We start from the raw sequence: 26,053 nt of genomic DNA, 5'->3' as shown, positions 1-26,053 counted from the left end.
TCCATTTATTGAGCCTTTTGGTGTCGGGTATATGGGGTAAGTGAACTGCAGTGAGAGCCACCTCCCACTTCTGGCAGGGATCAGTACAGTTTGGGGATGTGGACAGATACACAGGAACACCTGTGTGCTCCCATGCATCTTCCTGGCCTTTCTGCTGTGGTTTTTTTTGGCTTCCTGTAAGCCCCTTTGTTTCCAGCCTCTGGATGGGGATAATAATGCTTTCTATCCTGTAATACTGGAAGACTGTGAATGAATTGAAGAGTTTGTGAAACACTTGGGCATTATTGATGAGTATCTATAAAAAAAGCTACAAGGATATCTTCTGCTTGCTATAGGGCTATGGCCGTCTAAAATTTTAAATAAATTTAGACTAGTTAAATGCTGGATGGGGGAACACAGGAAATGAAAATGCACACCTGATATTTCTGAGTAGTTCAGGTGTGCTCTGTGTAAGGCAGATCACCTTTTGCAAAGCATTGAAGTGGGATCCTTCAGTTAGTCCCTGCATCAAAATCAGTACAAGCAAGAAATGTGCTCATGCCTAAATTTTGTAACATTGTGGGGTTTGATGTAGTGAGTTAGTGAGGTTCATTTCTTTAACAAAGTTTCATTTTTTTTAAATGAAGGGTTTTAGGAATCTCTGAAGATACTACAAAATTTCAGTTTAAAATAATAGTACTACTTCTAATTGGCATTTCTGCCCCCTCATCCCGCAATTTATTACAGCACTAATAGCTGCACAGCTGAACACTAGTGCTGGTTGTATCTGCTGCCCATAACATTTTAAACAAATAATATTGGACAGCAGTATTCCACATAGAATAGCATTATATAGCTGCAGAGCTGCAGTTGCAGTCTATTTCTCAAATGAGAAAATAATGACAGTTTCAGAAGACAGCATTCTGGTTTCAGGGGCATAGATGTCTCTCGGGAATAATTTAGTTGTTTTTCATTGAATATTCCAATTTCCACCAAGCTATAATGGAAATAAAATGTTCATTTTTGACGGTGCTTAAATTTACAGTAGTTTGCACTGTTTAATTTTTAAGAAGTTTTGCAAACAACATCATAGTCTATGTCTATGGAATAAAGTATGAAAAACTCTACAGTTTCTCTATTGTCCTAATTTTAATTTTATCAAAATTAAAATATTTGCATAGATGTTAGTGGTCAAGTGTCATTTCTAAGTCAGAGGAAAGTTGATGTTCATAGTAGAAATGATAATATTTTTTTAAATTATTTTCAATGCTTTTTTGCTTTAAAAGTAAATATAGTAAAAGTAAAACCTACAATACATGCATATAGTACTTGTCAAATTTATTTTATTCATCATGTAGTGTAAAATGAAAGTGGGCTGGTCTGAGTGACAAGGAGTGTGAGTTCTGAGTTTTTTCAGTTCAAAGTTTGTTTTTTTGAGTATGAGGTTTGGTTCTTTTGGTCCATGGGCACCATGTGCACCGATATATGCGCTGTGTGACATGCCCTGTGTAAGGCTGGCTCACATCCCAAATTGAAGTGTAATGCTGGTTACCCACTGCTGCCCCTCAGCCCTGACTGCTAATGGAATTCACCTTGTGTCAATGGAAAATTCAGCTTTGGAATTTGGAGTGTCAGAATTTGCTAGAGTGTAGCTCTTACATATTCTAGCCAGTTTCAGGGCATAAAGGATAGGATAGCGGAATTGACAGCCCAAAAATAAAAAAGGAGAAAATAAAAAAGGGTGTAGTTGGAAGACTGGAACCACAGGAAAGTGGTTGCAGAGAAAACAGGCCTCCCACAAGAGAGCAGGACAGTGCAGAGGCTTCACACAAATGGTGGATACACTTGGCATATTCTGACCCTTGAAGCAGAGAATCTACTTACGTAGGAGTTTTCTCTTGACTTTATAATTAAAGCTCACTTGAAGCAAAAAATCATCATGGGACTGAATGCAGGATTTTAGCAGGGAAATGTAAATGAGGCAAGTTCTAAATTTCTAACTTCAAGCACAGCATTTGAATGTTGCAAACTTAAGAGCAGTGTTTGGCATTAATTCTTTTCCAGGATATTTCTAGAAATTATTTAGCAGGCCACTATGGGGCTACAAGGTGTTGAAATTCGACGGGACTATTATTGAATTTAGGCTGAATAATTTAAATGGAACAAAGAAAGATGCAAGGAAGTGCTTGAAAAATTCCTTTTACTCATCTGTGTAAAAATAGTAATAATTAAAATTACTTCAAACCCTAACATGACCTAACACATGCTTTCAACATTAAAAGTGTATTAAACAAAGATATTTTCAATTGCTTGGTTTTATTGAAACAAAACTTATAAATTAAATGTGTTCTTCAGCAAAAAGAAAATGCAGCATAGGAAGATTTATGGGGATGATATACTGATTAAATTGGTTCCATATTTTTGTATGATCAGTACCTGAAGAAGATAAGGTGAATAAAGATGCAAAGTAGTAAGGAGAGAAACTAAAGTCAGGATTTGTGTAGCAAAACTTAAGTATCAAATAATATAATTTACTTTAAATTATTGTACTGAGCAAAAACTTCTGTAGGATTGCTGCCCCAGTGCTACTGCCCCCAGTGCTGCTGCCACTAATTCAGAGAAAGAAGAGAAACCTCAGTTTATGGTTTGAAACGAGTGCAGTGAGTCACATCTGCTTTATTAAAGATGTTGACACAGAATCCTCCACCTCCCCCTAAACTAAGGCATGATTTGGAAAGGCTGAGCTCTGCTATGCTTGATTTCATCCTAACATAAGTGCTGGAGCCTACATTAGCAGTGGTAGTTGCCATAAGCTCTATGTTGCTCTGTCTTACTTTGGGGCCAAGTATCTGGTTCCTTGTGGATGTGGTTACTAGGGTATATTATTTTTGGATTTTTACATAAGAACTAGGCTACCAAAAGAAGGCATATTTTTTATTTCTGTAGTTCATGAACTCACAACAGCCCTGCAGATGTTCAATATTCATTGCCTTTGCCAAAAGACTAGAAGTTGTGAGTGCTTTGACAGCACAGTACTTTTCAAATTGTACCTGGAGTAAAAAGTTGTTAAATCAAAATATCGTGGATATTTTTATGTATCGGTTTCTTCTTGAGTTGATTTGGAACCATATTGAACCATTAATTTCTTGAATGTTCTGCTTAATTCTCCTCAAATGCACATCTCCAAAGTCTTGCTCAAGTAAGTATGAGGGCAGTGTACACGCACATTTTCTTCTATGCTGTTTATTTACTTTAACATGTAAAAGCAGTTACAGTATTGTAGTAAATGTCAGTAAAGTATTGTGCTGCTTTGAGTGGTTCTAGGTGACACATGTGCTTTACGCTTCAGCCAACATTTAGGATGGTTGAATTTTCACTTTTTCTGTGTATTTCCGTGCAAGACATGTTGTGATTGATGTCTTGAGAAGTTGCATATGGTATGTTACAAAGCCTGATAGGGATTGTAGAGATGCAGAGCAAGACATTATCAGTATTCACAAGTTAATTCCTTCTTATTTGACGATGTTACTGAAAGTTAGTTACAGGTCTGTGTTGTCTGTGTGTATGTTAGCAGTGTTCTGGTTATGTAAAATAACTCAGGACACGGGTCAGCTGATTTCCCAGTCCTTTTTTAGCAGTTGCCTCCTGAATTTAAGAGCATAAGCACTGGCTTTATTGTGGAATGCACTGTATTTGTCACTAATATTCTTTGAAATAATGAATAGAGCTGCAAATAATCTTGACATGAAGTAACACAGCATTTTATGTCTCTCAGTGTTCCAACTGACCATGACTTGATCCATGTAAGTCTTTGGTTCAGTCTCAAATCTAGGTTTAATGAAGGATTTACAGAAATGCTGAATAACACTTGTACTTTCACATGATTGATGCAGTGTTCTATATGTATTTTACAGTTCTGCATTGTAAATTATTTGATGTTTAAGTATAAAAAACAGATGAAAACCTATAGCTTTAATATTATGTATGCAGAGAAGATGGATATATACACATGATTACTCTCTGTACTTGTGATTGTTGAACCTCTGCATATTAAAATGTATTATTCATTTCTGCCAACAGTCATGAGTCAGTGGAAAATAATGGGCGCAATCATTTGAAAAATGCGCATTCACTATTTGCTTGTATTCATCTCAAAGTTCAGACTGCAGATGTGTAACCATTCATTTTACTGTTCTCAGTGATGCGTGTAAGCCTCCTGAGGATTCACATTTATGAACTTCCTGCATTGGCATTGGCAGAACAGAGAGGTAACATGAAATAAAATTTATTTCTGCCATAGAATTTAGTGATATAAGAGGCAGTTATTAAAAAGAATCAACACTCAACCTGATTTTGTTAGTTCAGCTGCTGAATTTCCACTAGTAAAGTAATAAATTCAATTTGCAGTGGACTTTTCCTAGTAATTGCAAACATTGTGTATACATTTTCTCCAGGGAGTCACACTTTGGAATAGTAGTGGGGTTTTTTTCCTGAAATTTTGCAGGAAGTAGAGAAAAAAGATGAATGTCTTTTAAGATTAGTTTGTAAAGAAAGCTTTTCTGGTCCGATTTCACTTCTAAAATGACTGAAGAACAGATTTGTTAAATTCCTGATGTTCTGCTCAATCATAATTTTCTATGGAAAATTATGTCATACATAATCTCCAGATCTGTATGTGAATGTATTATTTTAACCTGGGTTTGGTGTTAGCATTGAATTACCAGTACTCAAAACAAATGTATTTGAAGACTCTTTGGCTAGTTCTGCTTAAGAAAATATTTTTAAAGCTCAGAGGAAGTACAATGAACTAGTTACTAGCTGCACAATTTATACTTGAGCCTTTGTACATTCAGTGCTACAAAATATATCAATGGCAGGTTTCCCAGTGTTGTGTATGTTCTGTTTTATTACTGGTTTCTCCAGATTCTGCTTTTGGTCTAATTTAACGTTATTACTGGCTTGATAGGATATGTAATTTTTTCCCTTTGTTTCAGTTGCTTTTGTTTTGGTTTAGTCCACTCATTGATATGATATCCTTTATGGTTTTCATGATTCAAAAACAAAGGAAAAAGCCCTTTCATAGACCCTGACAGAACTGCTTTTTACATGTTGCTGCGATCTTGCAGTTTCAGAGGTTGTGTTGATTATGGGGAAGTACAGTGTGATAAATCATAAATTCAATCCTTTTTATGGAACCTCCATAAGAAAGTACTGCACTATCAATTCATTGCTGTAATATTGGCTCTTGAAACAGTTTTGAATTCAAATTTAGAAAGAAAAAAAAAGCCTTTTTTTTCTTATTTTATTAATATTTTAAAACATGTTAAGGCTCATGGTTGTGATGGGGAAGAAAGCAAAACCAATATTTTAATTACAGGTATAGGATAATAAAATGTTCCCTAACTGAATTTTAGATCTCCAACTGCAACATGGAAAATACAAATTTCACCAGGACCAACAGAAATAAATATTCTTTTCCCATAAATGGAGTGGTTTAAACCAATCAGATCCTTGAAAAATTACAGCACTTGCAAAATATTTTAAAAAATTTAAAAATTACAATTTTCTAGACATGGGCTTGCAGAATGGCAAAGTAATATATAAATTGCTTTAAGAGAGATGGCTTTCATAAAATTGAGAATGTAAAAAAATCTCCAATGGTGGTGTTTACATCATTGTAATTCTGCAGAGCAAATGAAGTAATTCTCTTTCTTGCTTTGTAAACTAAATCTAGTGTACATTAAAAAAAAAGATTTAGTAATAATTGTTTTGCATCCCTCAAACCCTCTGGCATACTTTAAGGTTCCCTGTCCAGGTTGATGGAAGTGGTGATGGTTTGGAGTCAGCACAGCTGCTTATAGAACTTCTATATCATTCACTGGTGAAAGTGGAAGAGTAGTCAGTGCTTGCTCTTTTCTAGGCTCAAAGGGAGCTTTTCAAATATCTGAATTGGAAAGTACGTATATGTTACAAGTTCACATAAGTTCATTTTTGGAGACTGGCTGATGCAGCAACTCTGGATTTCAGGTGGGTGATGAATCTTTTACATTAAGAGCAATTCCTGCCTTCTTCTTCAGTATAAATCTGAATTTTAGGTTCTGTGGTAGATTAGGTAGAGTGGGATATTCTGTAGAATTGCTTGTTATATTCAGTCCTGGTTTCTATATGTACAGAAGTATGCAGCAGTGTATTTTCTGTCCCAGTGAGACTCCCAGCTGATTCTGAAAGATTTTACTTATACCTGGCTTTCCTTAAGGAAAGAGCCACTCTCCTCAGCATTAAAGGATTAAGCATTTCTTGCTTAAAAGGTCCTGCTAGGGCTTTAAAGAATTTGTACAAGCATTAAATAACTCACAGGCAAAAGGAAGGTGCTGTGATCTTGCAGGGAAGAATGTAGCTTCCTAAGTATTTTGGTGATAGGCTCTTTGGATCTATCAGTTAAGGGAGAGATTAGTGTCTTTATCGCTTGCAGCTCTACAGATGTGCCTGATCTCTTGTGGAAACTCTTTCATAAGCTGCTTAGTAGTTTCTTTGTGTGACTCTCTAGCACTTTATGGCTCTGCATGCATTTCTGCAAATCCTCAAAGAACGGCACTGCTACAAACTCAGTTTTCCTGGTCTGCATTTGTGAGAGTGCTGGATCTGTGAGTGTTTGAACAGCCAAAGAGGGTGAAATTCTTCATTAATGGTCAGAACTTTGAGAACTTGGCTCTGAGGGCTGGAAACAGTTGGTTTTGGGATTTCAGATGGATTGGACTCTGACAGCTGCAGACAATATACTCTTTTCTTTGCCCAGCATGGTTCTGCTGGAATTGTAAGGCATCATCTCTTATCTCCTAAGAGCATTTGTAAGAGTAACTACTGACTTTTGAATAGCAAGACTATAGCTTTTCAAAGACAGATTTGCTAGATAACAAGGAGCATAAGATCATATTCTTCAGTAGCAGCTAACTGCTTAACTGACATAGCTATCCAAAGTTCCTTTTCAGACTGTATGGCTATGATAAATATCAGTGAATCATCTGTGTAATTGAAACACCATATGAACATCCTGGACCACAAAAGGTTCATAATTTTGTCAGTATTCCAAAATTCAATTTCTGGTATTGGCAATGCTTTCTTCTGTGTAGTAGGATATACAAAGCAGGAAATCCTTGTTCCTCTTTCTCACCAGATGTAATGCCCCTTTACCTTGCAACAAGTGAATGGAAAGGATTGGAGCTTTTTAAAAGGAATAATCTCTTAAACAGTTGCAACTGGCGCTGATTTGCTCTAAGTAGTGTTAAAGCTGTTTTCCCTTCCCGAAACTGGGAGAGATCCTAACTGGTTGCTTGTTTCAGTGTATATGTGCATGAAAAAGAGACAGTAAAAGTACTCCTCTGTTGGGAAAAAATGGAATAACAGTCTTAGAACACTGCCTAGCCAACTGCATTTATTCCCAGTGAAGCGACTACACTTGTACCTTGGTCACATGCCAAGACTAATGATTTGTTTTATAGATGCTGAAAGTTATATTAATAAAACTACAAATTATAGTGTAGCATAGTAATCCACGAGCACAAGCTTTCCTATGACAATATTGTTTACTGGAGAACTAAACATTCTAACATTGATTCTTAGTTGTTTGCGTAGATTTTTGAACCAAGTCTAGCCAATCAGTGTTTCTGCTTACTTCTCAGTTGCAGACAACCAAATACTTACTTGTCATGCTAAGCTGCTGTTTGACAAATACTGTCAATTTGGGATGGGGGGGGTTTCTTCTATTCCTAGTTTTTATTTTTTTACATCCTCCTAGAACTAGGAGTAGAAATGTTGGTTGGCATAATATTTGAGTGAAAAAAATAAGAGAGTGTGGTATTTGGCCATACATTCTTTCAAATCCCTGTCCAGAGATTGTGCTACATGTAACAGCTGTTCTTGGTGGGCCCAAGAGTCATGACTAGAAAAGAGTTTGTGAGTGTAGTTCAGGCCATTACAGTGGAGGTGAAGGACTTGAGAGGGTCTGGAAATGAGGATGATAGTTCAGTGGTGAAAGATCAGTTCTTCACTATGTATGATAAGCAGTTTAGGTGTGCAGCTTATCTATTTTAAATTGCAGACCTTCCCAGAGGTCATCCTAAGCTATATGTTTGTTTCACTTATGAAAGCCAGCAGCTAGAAACCGGAATGGGGTATTAGTTAAAATAAACAGAAATCAGAATCACCTGGTTTTGGCATGCTTTTCTTGTTGCTGTGAACAGAAATGTAGTTGATGTGGATCAAAAATGAGGCTACCACAGAGGAAAAAGCTTAATTTCAAATCAGTCAGTAAATAAGTGTGTCTCTGTTACTCCCTACCGGTTTACTGCAGGGGCCTATCTGATCATCTTTAGCCATTAAATATCCTAATTCACTCTTTATAGCTGAATACATGTTTTGGTAGGTTTGCAAATGACTACAGGTTTAGTGAAGTTTGAGTAGGACATATAGAAGAAAACAAAATATGTTTTAATTTGCATAGACTGTGTAAAAAGTAAATAAAATTTCTTCTAACAGTTGTGATAGGCTCATCCTTATAATGTCTTGAGGGGTTTGGATACATTTGTAATTTTGAGGTCATTGCCCCATTTTTCCATTTATTGGCAGCTAAATTTTGTTCATTCAGCTTCATATGCTTTAAAATGAGGCTCTAATTAAACTGTTTCAGTAAGCTGCAAACATTTCCTGTTATCCAGCTCTGATTTTTCCTACCGTTGTAACCCGTGTCCATGTATTCTGAGGTTTTTCCAGACAACAAGGCTGCTTTTTGGCTCCTTCATTTCCTTTCCATGTGTCATTGATTAACAGTGACACCCACAGAAGTAGCTAGAGTACTCTAGGCAGAGCAGTTAAAACCTTGGGCTTTAAAGAGTAACATGTAACACAGGGGAAAGGAGAGGGAGAGGGAGAAGGAGAGGAGTCTGAATAGTTTCTGGAGATTAGAGTCCTGGATGGAAAGTAACAGAAGTGCAAATGAAAAGTTTTCCTGTTTATTTTAGTAATTTATAGTGTGGAGTCAAAACCAAGAGATAGATTTAAACTTTAGTGGTAGAACATTTGTGGTCTGGTTTCCAACTGTAGTAGCAAGTCATTGTGGCCAACTAACATCCAGAAAGTTAAAAATACTAGTGCAATATTTTTGCATGTGGTAAAGGAAAGCACAGTCATTTAAAAATTAATCTTACCGTCTGTGATATTTCAATGTAGAGGACATTGGTTGTAAGTTTCTGTATGTTCATTAAAGGTCTGACTTTTTTCTTTCCCTCCTGCATTTTCTGCAGCTATTTCTACAAATGCAGCCTAAGTGTGAGCATTATTCTGGTAAATCAGAATAGAGGGGTTGTAAATCCACTTTTTACAGATTTAGTAAATTACACAGATCAGAAGTGTACCACCCCCTTTCTTATCCATACTGTCTTTTGAACACAATTTCAAGTTGCACAAATTGTAAAGGTCAGTTTTGTTCCAGTGAGAAGAAGACAATGAGGCATGACTGTTCATCTCTCTGGTAAACAATTCCTGAAAAAACAGCTGTCGAAAAAGAAGATGAGACAACACAGTAGTCCTAGCAGACTTCTCATTGCGACTGATTCTGGTTTTGATAAAAATAGATAATTACAGTAGGTGATACTGGATCACAGAGCTTTTCAGAAAGACTAATTGCTAGGTTTCTGATTTGAAATATCAAAGAAACTATATTTAAAATAAAAAGCCCCAAATACTTCTTGAATTTTTCTCTGGTTTCACTGAGAATTTTTCCATGTCTATAATGTGGTCTCGTTTTCTCTAACTGAATTGACTTGTTTGATGCAAGAGGGCAAGCTTCAGTTAAGAAGTAGTGAAGAAAAAATAGTTGAAAAAACCATTCTGGTTTTTTTTTTAGATTGTGAAGAGTGATCTACATTTTTCAAATGGTGAAGTTTATTAAAATTTTCATCAATGTTAGTGTTCCTCATCCAGAAATTTGTGACTTTTATATGTCCCTAATGGCTTATAGGTATTTAGCTGAATGACAATTAGTAAGGGAGCTGTATTGGTCTCTTTGTGTTCTTTTTGACATATCAGTCAATAGTAACAAAAAAAAAAATAGAAAAAGAAAAAAGTGAGTTCAATTTCAAAACCTCTTAGCAACCATATAAAAAATAACTACTGTATTGATTTTCAAAACGTCTTAGCAACCGCATAAAAAATAGCAACTCTGTTGATTTCTCTGATAATTGCCCTGGAAGAATGGTTGGAGCTTGGTGGTACAAACGTAATGAAATGCATTTATCAATAGTTGGTATGTTGGTTAGGCTGCATAAGAAGCCGACAGTAAGACACTGTCAATAGGAGGTCTAGTTGTAAACTTTCACAGCCTCTTTTACAGATTCATGGTAGTGCAGAAACTGTGAAAATAGGAGAGAAAATAAATATTACAGAATACCTGTTGCAAGAGGTAGACAATTGGAAGGAAAAGCAAGACAATGTCCTCTTCATTAATCTTGCAAGTTCCTTAAAAGGATGTGAAGCACAGTCAGCTCTACATATGTTGTAGATTTTATGTAAGAGACTTTGTGAGAAATATTTTCAGAGCCTGCTGGGATATAGTCAGGATTATGGCAATTTCCCATAAGAACATGTGTTTACCAGCTACAGCTTCCTTCTGAAACACTATTAAAGAATTGCTTTCATGAAGCGTTGCATTTTTTTCTGTTTGAACAGGCAGAACAAACAGGATATCTTGGTCATAATGAGCAGCATAATGAAATTATAAGTACAGTCTAATTGCAGCTTGTTTATGTCATGATTATGCAAACAATTCTTTTGATAGGTATTTCTGTTTCTGCATATGCTAAAAAGCCTTTAAACAGCATTATCTCTTTTTTGTTCTTATCTCTGCTAAATACTTCAATATATAAAAAGGATATGAGAATGACAAAGTATTGAAACCCTGCCAAGCTGAAAAAATGCAAAATTAGTCCTCATTTCTGCCTTGGATTTAGTTCTCAGTGTTGTGTATCTTACATTACTCGTGTTATGATATCCTGTGTTTGAAATATAAATTTTCTATTACTGAGTTTCACACACATTTACAAACTAACAAAATAATAGGAAATAAATGCTTAGAGGAAGCATTTAGTCATTGTTAGTGTAAAAGCCACCAATACTGTTCCCTACATAACCTCAGAGACCTGCTTGAAAGAATCCCATGGGTACAGCCCTGGAAAGAAGAGTTGGAAGGCACTTGTTGATCATAGAATCATAGAAAGGTCTGGGTTGGGAGGGACCTTAAGGAATATGGGCTGTGGTGGGATACACCCCAGAATAATGAGGGAACTGGGAAAAGAACTTGCCAAATCACTCTCAATCATTTAACAGCAGTCCTGTTTTAGTGGAGAAGTTCCAGCTGACTGGAAATTAGCAAATATAGTGCCCATTTGCAAGATAATCCAGAGAACTATAGCCCTGTCAGCCTCTCATGGGTGAGAGTGGGATCTTCAGATGAAGTTTATTAGAGAAGCTGTCCCATTGAAACATGAGGTAGAGAAAGGACCTTCTAGGTTTCTAAACTCCTCATTAGAGGGGCCTGAGTGCAGCTGAATCCAATCTTAGCCCCAGTCTTTTGTCAACAGTTCAAATAATTTTGTCTCACAGAATAAAAGGTGGCACATCAGATGTATATGTATAAAATGTATTATTTTGATGACAAATAATCAGACAAAATATCTTATTCAGAATCACTTAGTATGCAGTATAAAATCTAAAACTACTAGTAGCATATAGTGTAAGATAGGATACTACACCATATCAAAGGAATTACATTAAAATTAGCAAAAAGAAACAATTATTAAGTAGAGATTGAAGTAACTCACCATACCAATGCTTGTGGGCAGATCTCTTTCAGCCTCGAGGAGTATCTTTGAAGGGGCATTCCCACTTTAGAGGAGGAAACTTCATACATACTGCAAGAAGGAATATGTTAGAAGAACCTAACCACATGAGAGTGGACTGGACTTTTATAGTATCAAGTGATTGATTGCCAGTCACATGTCTCCAGTTGTCTCAGTAATCAGGATGTTAATTTGGGTTTAGTGAACCAGACTGGTTTTAGCATAATTCAACACCAAAAACAGCACATGATTCCCCCTCTCAATCCGCTACTGAGAGCTTTGCAAAAAGGATATTGTCCAGTGGCTGAACCACATTCCAGGGCAGAGCATCGTGCTACACATCCTAACTTTGGTCCTGGGTAAGGTCATGGAAGAGATCATCCTGAGTGCTCTTGCATGGCACATGCAGGACAAGCAGGGAATCAAGCCCAGCCAGCATGGAGTTAAGAAATGAAGCTACTGCTTGGCCAACCTGATTCACCTTCTATGACAAAGTTGAAGGGAAAGATGTGGATGTCGTCTATCTAGACTTCAGTAAAGTGTTCTCCATCTCCCACTGTATCCTCCTAGAAAAGCTGGCTTGGATGGGTGTATTCTTCAATGACTAAAAAACAGGCTGGATGGCTGGGCCCAGAGAGCTGTGGTGAATGGAGCAAATCCAGTAGTCACTTTGTCCCTAGCAGTGTTCCCCAGGGCTCAGTTTTAGGGCCAGTCCTGTTTAACATCTTTATTGATGACCTGGATGTGGGGATTGAGAGTATTCTCAGTGAATTTGCAGATGGCACCAAGTTGTGTGGGTGTGTTGATCTGCTGGAGGCTTGGAAAGCTCTGCAGGGAGACCTGAACAGGCCTGGTCAGTGGGCTGAGGATACTGCAGGATGTTCAGCTGCAACCCCAATGCCAGATTCTGCATTGGGGTTGCAATAATCCCCTGTAGAACCACAGACTTGTGCAGAAGAGTCTTGAAAGCTGCTCAGCAGAAGGGGACCTTGGGTGCTGTTTGATCAGTCAGGCTCATCTCCTGTACTCAGTGGTGGTGAGGCCACACCTGGAGTTAATTTCTGGGCCCCTCACTTTAAAAAGGACATGGAGGTGCTGGAGCACATCCAGTGACAGGCAGTGAGGATCTTGGAAGGTGAAAAGAAAACATGTCTTATGAGGAACTCCTGAGGGAGATGGGTTTGTTTAGTCTTGAGGAGAGAGGGAAACCTCATGGGTCTCTACAACTCCCTGGAGGTTGTGGTGAGGTGGGCCTGGTCCGTTCCCATGCGTCCAGTGACAGAACCAGAGGAAATGGCCTTAAACTGAGACAAAGGAGATTTAGCTTAGATATTAGAAATTTCTTTCCTTTTTAGCAGGGTCAGGCATTGGGATAAGTTGCCCATGGACGTGGTGCAGTCGTCATCCCTGGAGGTGTTTAGGAGGGATCTGGATTAGGCACAGGATCATGTGGTTTAGTGGTTTAGGAATTACTGTAGTGGTGCTGGGTTGATGGTTGTACTTGAAGATCTTAAAGGTCTCTTCCGCCTTGATGGTTTTCTGCCCCCCAGTGATGGGGAGGGACAGCTTTCACTACCTGAGATTCTTCCCATACAACTAGGCCTTGAGCATTCCAGGGATGGGGCATCCACCCCTTCTTTTCTCAACCCGTTCTAGTGCTTCACCACCCTCACATTAAAGAATTTCTTCCTAATATCTAATCTAAACCTACCCTCTTTCAGTTTGAAATCATTGCTCTTCTCCTGTCACTAACTTAATAATAGTTCCTCTCCATCATTCTTGTAGGCTCCCTTCAGGAACTAGAAGGCCACAATAAGGTAATCCCTAAGCCTTCTCTCTTCCAGGCTGAGATAGAGTGAAGAAGAGTGAGGCTCTTCTCCATGAAGACTTCTGCAGTGCACACTGACAGAATAAGAGGCCATTGGCACCAAGTGAAGCACATGAAATACCATCTAAACACAAGGAAATGCTTTTTCACTGTGAGGCTGGTCACACACTAGACCAGGCTGCCCAGGGAAATTTTGGAGTGTCCATTCTTAGAGATATTCAGAAACCAGGTTGCAGTCCTGGATTTAAACCTGACCTTGTGTGAGCAGAGGGGGTTGAACTAAATGAACTCAGGCAAACCCTTTCAGCCTATTTCATGCTGCTGTTTTGGGTGATAATGTTGATCTATCTGCTGGCTATTTTTGAGGATATATAAAGCTATTAAAAATGTCTTTGCTAATTTTAAATTTTTTTTCTTTGAGAAAATTAATTTTCTCTTTTATAAAAATTGATTTTTGTTGATGGAAAATAATTTTTAATTGAGTTTTTGCTGTTACAGTTTTTTCTTGTAAATGCAATGTTTACCCCAAGTGTCCTTTTTGATATTACAGGAACATTTCATTTGAGAACTAAATTATATTTCATGGAGATGATGCTGGTCTTTTTTGTGGGAAGTGGCCATTTCATACATGAATGATAAAAATTTCACACTTTAAGCAGATTGCTTTATTTGCAACTATTTCTTATGCCTCTGGGTGACAGGTTTTTGAATTTACAAGTAGTTAATTTAAAATGGACATTATTATTTTTCTTGTAATAAAGATTTGAGAATTGTTATTTTCTGTGCTAAGCAGAAACACTTTGTTATTTTAGAGTCATGCTGTCACAAAAATGTTTAATGGGAAGACTGAACAAATCCAATTTGAGAACAAATAGTAACTGAAGATAGCATGACAATAAATACATATTCACAGGGCAGTATAAAGGAAGAAGCAGAAGTTCATTACCATTTAAAGACCATTTTTAAACAAATGAAGAGAGCAGCCCTCAAGTCCAAGTAGGGTCAGTGGCTGGCAGGAAGTAGTACTCCACATCTTAGGTAAGTATCATGAAAGCAGCAGTAGAAATAAGTAGAACTACAGGCTATTTTCCATTATTGACTAGTTTAATGGCCGTTAACAAAAAAATGGCTAAGAATGAATAGTGCATTGTTTCATTTAATCTCTCCTCACAGGTAGAGCCTCTTTTTTAATATGGAAAATTACTAAAAAAGAAATTACATTAACAGTTAAAGTTACTCTCTGGTCCCTGTGTGCAAATATAACAGCATGTCACAGTGAAGAGGAGAGCGTGCTACTGCAGCACACTCAGCAGAAGCTGTACCTCTCTGTGTGGTACCTGAATAAAGCAATGCTTTTCTACTGGCATCAGTTGACAACTGGAAAGTGGCAAAGCCAGACCCGATTCCACTTCCAGTGCAAAAGTTAAGACAATAGAAATTGAAGTAAATCCCACCACCTGCTTTTCTTACAGTTTGTCTGGGCCTACATCCGAGGCAGCAGCTGTGTGTTGCATTCCAAACACAGGGTGTCCAGTGTGGCCACTATCCCACTGGAGATCATTACCAACAGTGGTATTGTAGAAACAAGTTACAATAATGGAGTAGCATTTATTCTTGCTCTGTCTTCTACTGAGGTTTTGCCCTGTCTTTCCCTGCTTTTACACATATATGTATATACATTATTTACAAAGGGTTTGATCTGGATTTGATCTGCATGTCAGTAAATCCTAAAGCATATAGAAGGAGTTAGCTGGCCTGAAATAACTGAAACAGTTGCCATGTTAGCAAGATTGCAATGAGATAAGCATATTAATTTTGCATGACTGTGGGATATTTCATATTAAGAACAAAGAACCATGTAGTACTTCAAAGGGAATAAAACCATAAATTAATCAACTACAGCCAATTAAATATTCTTGAACAGATCAGTTGACCTCTTATTTGTTTTGATCCTGTCATCAAAGTTAAGCAGACAATGTATTAGCCTTTTTACAGTGCTTGAATCATATGCTGTGGTAGTTTGGAAATAAAAGCTATTAGTTTTCAACTCCTAAGGTTTCTCTTTCAAGGCTAAGTGAAACAAACAACTTTATTTTTCTAAGCCTCACTCCAAAATGCTGAAGTGCATATTTCTGGCTGAATGCTTAGAGTCCCCATTTCTTTATGCTTGAATATTGAAGGAATATAAAACTATTGAGTGGGAAGAATGGTTTTTTAATAAGACATCTGAGGTGGTTTGCAGTGAACAGATGCCTTTCTAGATGGGTTACAGTAAAAACAACTCTTCGGTTTGTCAGATCACTCAGTAGCCTGAGTATTAGTTTCTTCTTGCTATGTTGCTGCATTATTTCGGAAATGAAGGAGTAGAATCACTCTCTTTTAATACTAATGTAATGGTTGTTGATGAGACAACTAAATGGACCAGAATTAAAAAAGCCAGGAGATGCTTCCAGCAGACAGATAGACACTCCTTGTGCTAAGGTGGGTAGTGTCTTAGACACACAGATATCAATGGCAAAGCTTGCTTGTATGTTACTGCAGCTCAGATGTCATCCTTAGGGTAATACTTGCAGGAAGTTATCTGAAGTATTATTCAATGTGCTAAAAAACACCCAAAAGCATGAGGAACTCTATCTTAATAAGCATGCTTTATCTTCACTCTGTGTATGCTGATGCACACCTTACAGATGTCAGTCTTTGTAGAAGTTAAATATGTTTGATGTTAAAGTGCCTGGAGTTGTGATGAATTTTCCATTCATTTCATGGAAGTAGAAGAGTAGGTGATCCATATATTATTACCTACTTCCATGATTTCTTCAAAATCATAGAATCATAGGGATTTTGAAAGGTCATCTAGTCTAAATCCCTTGCAATAAGCAGGGACATCTTCAACCAGATCTATATTTGCTACCAGATCTATATTTTCAACCAGATCTGTATTTGCTGAGAGCCCAGTCCAACCTGACCTTGAATGTTGGCAGGAGTAGTTGGCAGATGACAAGTTGTCAACTTGCTCCAGTGTTTCACCACCCACATTGCAAAAAAATTATTCCCTATTCTAGTTTAACCAACTGTTACGTTTTGTTCAATATCTGTAGTCCCTACTAAAAATCTGTACCCATCTTTCTTGTAAGCCTCCTCTGAAGTATTGAAAAGCTGCAGTAAGGTCTCCTTGGACCTTCTCTTCTTCAGATTGAACACCCCTGACTCTCTTAGCCTTCCCTTGTAAGAAAGTTTTCCCCTCCCTCTAGTTATTTTCGTGGCCCTCCTGTAGACCCTCTCCAATGGGTCCTTTCCTGTCCTGAGGATCCTAGAACTGGTCACACTATTTGAGCTGAAATCTCATGAGAGCAGAGTAGAGGGGCAGAATCTCCTCCCTTGACCTGGTGGTCACTCTGCTTTTGGTTTGGACATGTTTGGCTTTCTGGGCTGGCAGAAATTGTGCAAACTGTGCATCTCTCTTAAGCCTCCATGGGATTGAATAATAGAATCATAGAAGTGTAGAAAAATCCCAAGTCAGTAGATAAGCATGAGAATCATCAAAATCCAGCTCCAGGCCTTGCACAGGACTGCTCCAAGAATTGCAGCCTGTAGCTGAGAGCACTGTCCTCTGACCATGTTCACAGGGGTCTTAGGATGAGGGAAGAGACGAGGATCTGACTCCATTTCAGGCTTTATTTGTTATTTTATGATATATATTATATTAAAACTATACTAAAAGAATAGAAGAAAGGATTTCATCAGAAGGCTAGCTAAGAATAGAAAAAGAAAGAATGATAACGAAGGCTTGTGGCTCAGACTCTCTGTCTGAGCCATCTCACTGTGATTGGCCATTAATTAGAAACAACCACATGAGACCAATCACAGATCCACCTGTTGCATTCCACAGCAGCAGATAACCACTGTTTACATTTTGTTCCTGAGGCCTCTTAGGAACAAAATGTAAACAATTTTTCCTCCTTTTTCTAAAGGAAAAGGAAAGGATTTTTCATAAAAGATGTCTGTGACACTGTCCAAACAATTCTTGAGCTCTGTCAGGCTTGGTGCTGTGACCATTTCTCTGGGGAGCCTGTTCAGTGCCTAACCACCCTCTGGGTGAAAAACCTTTTCCTGATATTGAACCTAAACCCCGGGAGGAGTTTCATGCCATTCTCTCGAGTCTTGTCACTGGTCACCTCAGAGTGATCAGTGCCTGCCCCTGCTTCCCCTCACAGGGAAACTGCACAACTGAAAAGAAGTCTTCTCTCAGTCTCCTCTTCTCCAGCCTGAACAGACCAAGTGACCTCAGCTGCACCTCCTATGGCTTCCTTTCAAGGCCCTTGACCATCTTTATACCTCTCCTTTGAATGCTTTCTAATAGCTTTAGATCCTTCTTATATTGTGGTGCCCAAAAGTGCACAGAGGCCTCAAGGTGAGGTTGCCCCAGTGCTGAGCAGGGTAGGACAGACCTGCCCTTTATATGCAACCAATATGGAAGAGCACGTGTTCTCAAGGTCTGGGTATATATGTCCAGGAGAAGTTCAGCTACATTTGGCCAGGAATAAATACATTTGTTCTTATCTCAAACCAGTTCTCTGTTGTAACAGTTCTGTTCCTAATGAAGCCTCTGCTGGCTTCATTAGGAACAGAACTGGGCTTAGTGTTTGGGACTGTTCAGGGCTGTAGGTGGATAGTTTCTGTATGTCTGGAATACAGAATTTTTCTGAAGTAAAATTTTGCAACGACATCTTTTGGTATTGGGAAATTTGCTGACTTCTCTCTTCCTGTTCTATCTGTCTAGCTTGTGTGCTGATAGTACTTGAATGGTGATTAAAAGCAGTGCTTTTATTTTTACTTGCCTTAGAGGTATCATACTATTATGAATTTCTGTTGTGAACTTTTAAACTCAGGACTATTCCTGAATAAATGTGATAAGGGATTAGGTAATCTTATTTGCAGAATACATTCCTTCACTGAAATAAATCACATAACTTTTCAGCTTTGCTGTTACTTCTTTTTTTTTTCCAATAAATTGTTATTTAAAATTCATCTTAACTCTTTAATATCTCCTACCACTCCTATTGAGCCTTCCTTAAACATATTTTTATGTTTAAGATCTGACTTGATATGTAATTTCAATGACAAGTTGTAGAAAAAATGTTACCTTGTATAATCAGAAAAAATACTTCGGGAAATCTAGGGGGTAACAAAAATGGTTGCAAATGCAGTTCAGAGTACATTAAATTATCACAAACCCTTATATGACTTTAAAATACTGACGTAGTCTAACCATTTATCATGTTACCATTTTATTTGAATGCATGAAGTTAAAGTAGTATGCTTGCAAAGGAAATCAATCTCCATTTGAGCTTTATTGTCACTCTTTATTTTATTTCTAAAATCACTGCTTAAAAAATTATTGATTGTATCCATATAATTTCCCCTTTAGAGATGATGGAGATAATAGAAATATGAGTTGGAAGCTGGGGTCTTCTAAGAGTGCATGTATGTATAGTATGTATAGTGTTAAATTTAAACAATTACTCATACCTGAATGATCATGGTAGTTCCCTTCCAACTAAACTATTCTTTTCTATTCTAATGAAACTGTATGCTTCCCATGTGTTTGGTGTTTTCACGTGTTTGACGACTTTTGCATTTATCACCTGCAAAGGCACCGTCTGTATTTAGTGAATAAAATATTGCATGTTGTCTACAAAGCTTCAAATGTGCCCTCTTTCAGGGCCCACTCCAGTGTATTTGCATTATGTTTATATTTAGCTGGATTACTCTTGCACCACAAAGCTCTGTTAATAGACAAGGACACCAGCTATAGGAAAAACCAGACAAAGGTAGAGTGACCTTGCGATCCCTGTCTCAAAGAGCATGTAATTTTTAATAGGAGACAACAGACAGCCAGGTACCAGGGAGCATAAGAAATGATGGGATAGCTAGAGAGGTGGTAGTGTAGCCCAGAGCAGCTAAGCTTTCTTGCCTTCATTCAGCAGTCCAGTTCTCACATTCCCCAGCTGTGGCAGTGCTCATGGACTTACTGTACTGCTTTCTGCACATTGTGTATTAAATAGAGGTGGAAGGCCAAATTAATTTTTTGGTAGAACTTGCATGTTACAGTAGAATATGAGGATGGAGGAACAGAATTCAGTTTTAGGCATTTCTTAGTGCTGACGTCCCTTCCTCAACAGTAGATTTTAATTGTTTGCTGGGCTTTTCATTGTATGCTGAATAGATTTAACATAATGTAATGTTACACTGTTGTGTTTGTTTGAAAGTGAAAAAATTTGGAGTTATGATCTTGGTATTTCTTAATGGTAGGGAACAAAAGTCAGACACTTACCATAGTTCAAGCATTAGTTGAAACGCATACTGTGTGCTTAAATTAAAGATGTAGTGTCTTTCATTTCAGCCCACAGATTTTGTTCATCTTGAGCTACTATAGCTCCTGATGCTTAGGAAATGACCATATGTTTATTTTGTTATCTTAGACCTATAATTGAAAAATGTAACCGTATCCCCTAATTAAAAAGCAACTGTCATGGCATTCTGGCATTTAAAGCCTAAATCTTTAATATTAACTGTGCTAAAGGAAACTTAAAAGTATTTTACATCTGATACACTTTGTATTTGCTTGAAAGTTTAAGTAAATCCCCAAATATTTTGTTAAAGTAGTTCTGACTTGTGGAAAATAAAATCCCATGTGGCATTTAGCAGGATTTCTTTGAGTTACAACTGAAATAAAGATTTAATTGACAGCAGATCTTTTATTGTTATGTATTCTTGGTTTTTATGTATCCATAAGTAACTAAAATTATGTATTTTCAATTACATGTTTTATTTTGGCTCAGTAAACGACATTTTCCCTATACTCCCTCTTGGATTTAGCCTTTCACATGCTGCACAGAGACTGTTTTTGTCTGAAAGGATCGGTTTGCTCTCAAAGCTACTGGATTCACTATAGGCTTGTGGCAAAGGCGTCTCTACAAATCAGTTGTGCTGTTTTGTTCCACAGTTTTGCATTGAGCAGTCAGAACAAGAGCCGAACCTGATGTTTGCACATATCCTGCCTCCAATGTCAGTCTCCTCATTCACTCAGTTAATTGCCTGACAGCAGATGCTCACCTGTACGGCCTTGTTCTTGCCCACAAGCACTAGCGTGGGTTATGTGATGGGGCTGATCTGACTCTTAAAGCATTCCTGCCATTCCTGCATTGAGTCTACTTCATCCTCAAAAGGCACACCAGGCCCTAGGGATTGCTGGTGGCGTGACTGTTTGTTTGAGACTGCATGGAGAGAAAAATCCAAGGCTTGATCTACCTTAGAAACTAAATCTGTGAACAACTGTAAACATTACATCTTGGCAATATGTACCATCAGCCCAGAGCGGGTTTTTAGTGATTGTAGGAGTTGATGGATTCATTCGCTGCATCTAATACTTCATTGCTACTACTATTAGTAACATTAGTATTATTCTAGAATTGCCCCCTTTTGTCCCCTTTTTTCCTAATTCATCTGATTGTACTGAATGTTAGCAACAGGATTTGTGCTCAGGTGTCTAGTTTTAGCTGTGAAGAAAAACAGCAGAGGAAATCTGTTTTATAAAAACAGTGTTTGAAAAGGAAAAGGATGAGTTTGGTTCCAAATACTAGTAATATCTGTTGCAATACAACATATGCAATATGTTATTGTACTGATAATCCTAGTATTTCCCCATTTCTTTGTAGTAGTTTTTAGCTTGTTTTCTCCTGGTGAACTGGATCACAAAGTTGTAACAAGATGTTTTTTTCCCCAAGTACATATGCGTGATGTTTATGTGGTTTTCTTCTTTTAACTGTGAATTCTGTGAGCCAATCAAATTACATTAACCTGTATAAAACATACATGTGTGTGCATATGACACTCTACAAGTCAAATTGCCAGAAAGGAAATGCCCTTTTTGGGGTTAAAATTTTGTGGAATATTAAATTACTAGCTTCCAAAATACAGCTAGGAACATTTATAGGTTAAATGTCAGACATTTCTGCTGACAAGCTAGAGACAGTCATCTGTATTGCTTTGATGTTGGTACTGGAAGCACATTATTCTTCTCATGTCAGCCTCTGCTAGCAGCTGTAATTTTGGTTGCAATTATTTCTACCTTGAATTTGACCAGTTGTGCTTATGATCCTCCTGTGAATCTTATTCAGATTCTTTCTGCTTCTTGTGATGTGCTGGATTCAGCCATCACAAAGCTCTCAGAATAGTCACAGTTCTGAGTACCATCCTTACCATATGGTTTGGATTATGCATGGTGGAGTTTTACTGTGTTAAATTGTATCCAAAAAGTCACCTTTTGCATAAAACTCCAAGTATAGTCATGAGAAATCTTATTTAGTCATAATAATTGAATTGACATGCTGTTCAATTTTACTTTGTTAAGAAAAAAATGAAAATCTTGTAGCAAAGTGAATTCATTAATCTCTTGCCCTTTCTTTTCATATAACTGAATACTATTTTCAGAAAGCATTCCATAGAGAAAATGTCTTTGTTTTGGTTATTAACTTCCTCTTCAGCCATTGCATGTTTCATAGTCTTTAAGTTTTGAAGACAGAAGATAACATTTTGGGGAAATAATGATGCGGGATTGTGGACTGACTTCATGGGTTCTGTACATCACTAGGTGGAATGAAGCCCTTTTGTCAGCTGAGCATGGATACAGTGCATTTCTTTGCTTCAATGGCTTCTTCCAATTTGGAATGAAAAAATAAGTTTGAAAGGTTGAGACCTTTCTGCTCTAAATCTTGAGATATATGGTAACCAGGAATAATAGTTATATTACTAAGGCTGTGAAGTTTTTTTTTACTGGAGTTTTTAATTAATCATTTTTAAAGTGACTACTTAATTTTACTTTTAAAAAACTATTTCAACATTTTATTTTAAAAAAATTGTAATGTAATTTTAATGGAATTACTTCAGTCTTAGTAGAAAATAAAAACTCTGGATCACTTCTTGATTCTTCTTTACGTGACATGTTTAAAGTAGCTTTATTTATCTCTTCTGTTGACTTTTAAATATAGTGAGTGGGCAGATTTTAATCCATTTAATTCCAGTGAAAAACAGAAACTCATTGGAGCTTTGGTTTGATTTCAGACTATTTCGATGTTATATGGCCCATATATTTTTCAACCCTCAAACTTATGTTTTAATGCTCATTCCTTCTTCATACATTTATCAACTTATGTAGTAACACAGTCCTTTCACTTGTCTAGGACAGTACGTAGAGAATCATGCAAATATTCTGAGTTGGAAGGGAACCAAAAAAGGATCATAGAACCCAGCTTTCTACACAGAAAGCCCCAAGAGTCACACCGTGTGTCTGAGCACATTGTCCAAATAAAGCTTGAACTCTGTCAGGCTTGGTGCTGTGACCACTTCCCTGGGAAGCCTGTTCCAGTGCCCAGCCACCCCCTGGTAGCTGGCATATAGAGCTAAAATTTGTCAAATACATTTGGCATAGACAGTCAGCCTTTGTCTTGCTTCAAAAACTAATAATAATTTGGTTTGAGCTGGTGTCAGTAGTCACAGTGATAAAGACCCCGCTCCAGCATGGACTTTCTGTGGGATCACAGCCTCCTTTGGGCTTCCAACTGCTCTGATTTGGGGACTTCCACAGGCTCCTCCGTGGGCTGCAGGCATACAGCTGCCCTGCCATGGCCTTCATCACAGGCTACAGGGGAATTCCAGCTCTGGCACCCGGACCACCTTGTCCCACTCCTTCACTGACCTTGGTGTCTGCAGGGCCATTGCTCTTGTATTCTTACTCCCCTCTCCTGGCTGTTGTTGCACAGTGACTTTTTCCCTCTCCTAAAACTGTTATCCCAGAAGTGCCACCACAGAGGCTCAGGTCTGATCAGCAATGGAACTGTGTTGGAGTGCTCTGTCTGGAACCGGCTCCATCAGACACAGCAGAAACTTCTAGCATCTTCTCTCAGAAGCCAACCCTGTAACTCTCCCACTACCAAAACCTTGCTTTGCCAATCACTGCAATATATTACCAGTGCACAATTTAGCTGAAATGTCTATGAGATACATAAATCTTTAAAAAATATACCGACACTTTGTGTTTCTGTAAAGGAAAATCTGAAGTGCAGAAATTTGTAGACTTGAATGTGTCATGCCTTTTTACAATAGCTATTTCCTTTCATTGTCAGGCTTTTGCCTGATTTTAGTGGGTCCCTCTGAGCATAAACTTAGCATTTGCAAAATAAAAAGCTTCTGATTAGTTTCACAATAGAGATACTTCCGGTTTTACTTTCTGTGGCCTTTTCCCACTGCTTCACTCAAGTCTAACAGTCACAGTGAGAGAAAATTGTAGGTAGTTGAGGTTGTTCTTACATGCTGCTCTTCTCCACAGTGTCACCACACAGTTGCTTGGAGAGTAGAAGTGAGAAAAACCTTGAGTCGAGATCAAGACAGTTTAGTAGGGAAGGGCAAAAGGTGTGCATGCAAGCAGAGCAACAAAAGGAATTCATTCACCATTTTATGTGAGCAGGCCAGCCATCTCCAGGAGAGCAGGGCCCTATCATGCATATTGCTGACCTGGAAGACACAAAATCACTCCAAACACCCTCCTTTTTCTTTCATCCAGCTTTCTATGCAGATCATGATGTCATCTGCTGTGGAATACCTCATTGAGTTAGTTGGGATCATCTGTCCTGGCTGTCCCAACTCCTTTAGCATCCGCAGCCTGCTCACAGGTGGGGAGGGATAGGGAGCAGAAGTGTCTTTAGCTCTATGTAAGCCCTGCTCAGCAGTAATGAAAGCATCCCGGAATTATCAACTCTGTTTCCAGCACAAGTCCCATTCCCAGCCCCATACTATCTGCTGTGAAGAAAATTAACTCCACCCCAGCCAAAACTGGAACATTCACTTAATGAGAAAATGATGCTGATAGAGCTTCAGTGAGAAACAAAAATTTGCTTTTCTGTCTGTTTTAGGGTATTACTGGAGTTTTGCCTACTGGTTCTCTTTCTAATAGCTTCTCAAGAACAGGTGTATTAAGGTCAGCTTTGTGCTTGGATAGTGTGTTATTAGGGAGATAAATTACTGAGGTTTTGTCTGACACTTACAGAAAAGCTTTTTTTTTCAGACCCCATATCCTAGGACATTTTTAAATGCATGTGGAAGTTTCACACAGTGATTTTATTTAGGCCTACAGAGCTGATTTCATTATTCATAAACATATTTCTTGGTAGTTGTCATAGGAATAAATTGGGTTTGTGTCTTTTTTTTTTCCTTAGGGTGTTTCCTTTGCTATGTACAAGTACTGGAGGATTTAATTTTCTCCTATAATAATACTTAATCCTTATGTGGTGACTCACATTATTGAAAAATGCATTGTGCTTTTGTTTTTCTGCTTCCTTTAAAATACCTTCCTTTTCTACTTTTCTGTGGCACTTGTCTGTAGTGATAATACACACCTTCATTGTAGTTAGGATTGACAATGAGGGGTTTATTGTCTTTGGTCTTCTGACTGTTGACGCTTCAATTTATTCAGATCTAATACTGATTTTTCCAGACAAATTTCTTGCTTTGCAAGAGAATTTGCTCTTCTTTTCCTCTTGCTGTAAGAAAATGGTTAATGCCCCTGATAATTAATGCACATGATATAATTCTGGTATTGAATTTGTTGATGTGCAATCAGAGCCTGAGGGGTGGTAAACCATTAATCTGTAAAGCACTGGCTGCATTGTGTGTTAGTCTGCTTGTAAGCAGAGATAAGGTGTGATAGGACTTTGCTGTCTGTGCGCAGCAGGAATCTCAGTTTTTTTCTGCCATCTTGGGAAGAGGAAAACTACAGTAACAGGAGTTGCTGTGAGTAAATGTCTTATTCTCATGAGAAGGCACATCATTAACACAGCTATGGTTGCAAGGTCATGAGGGTGTTCAACAGCTTAGGTCTTTATACCTGTATTGAACTTCTGGAGGGACTGAGTGATGCTAAACCAAGTATTTTTTACTTCTACTTCAAGTAGCACTTAGCTGTTCTCCCAGAAAATTGGAATGTCTGCTTTACAATATGCAGAGTAGAGGTGGCAAATTGTATTTATATTCTAAGATTAAGTTAGTACTTTATTAGTACTTTACTATTCAAGTTAAATGTTTCAGTATTGTAGCAACTATATGAAAACTCTTCTGTGTGATTTTGGCTCTCTAAAGACATTTTCTTTTCTTAATTAGGTCTTTACTAATGTGCTGACTCACCCAAAATGTTCATAAGAGAATAATGGAAGCTCCTGAATACCTTGATTTGGATGAAATAGATTTTAGCGATGATATATCGGTAAGTACACATCTTATTTTTTTTGTTCAAGTTGAGACA

At 37.8% G+C, this 26,053-nt stretch overlaps 1 protein-coding gene across 2 annotated transcripts in view; it reads left to right on the top strand.

Moving 5' to 3' along the window:
- Window positions 1-26,053, top strand: part of SNCAIP (synuclein alpha interacting protein) — an 86,901-nt gene that overhangs the window by 8,611 nt on the left and 52,237 nt on the right. For both annotated transcript variants that reach the window (XM_066569578.1, XM_066569577.1), the window contains exon 2: window positions 25,912-26,014. In XM_066569578.1, coding sequence (XP_066425675.1) covers window positions 25,958-26,014 — 57 coding nt within the window. In that variant the 5' untranslated portion in view covers window positions 25,912-25,957. The remainder of the gene's footprint in view (window positions 1-25,911; window positions 26,015-26,053) is intronic.

This window comes from Molothrus aeneus, chromosome Z, assembly GCF_037042795.1.
Source record: "Molothrus aeneus isolate 106 chromosome Z, BPBGC_Maene_1.0, whole genome shotgun sequence".
NCBI lineage: Eukaryota > Metazoa > Chordata > Aves > Passeriformes > Icteridae > Molothrus > Molothrus aeneus.
This window is presented reverse-complemented; position numbering and strand designations above follow the sequence as displayed.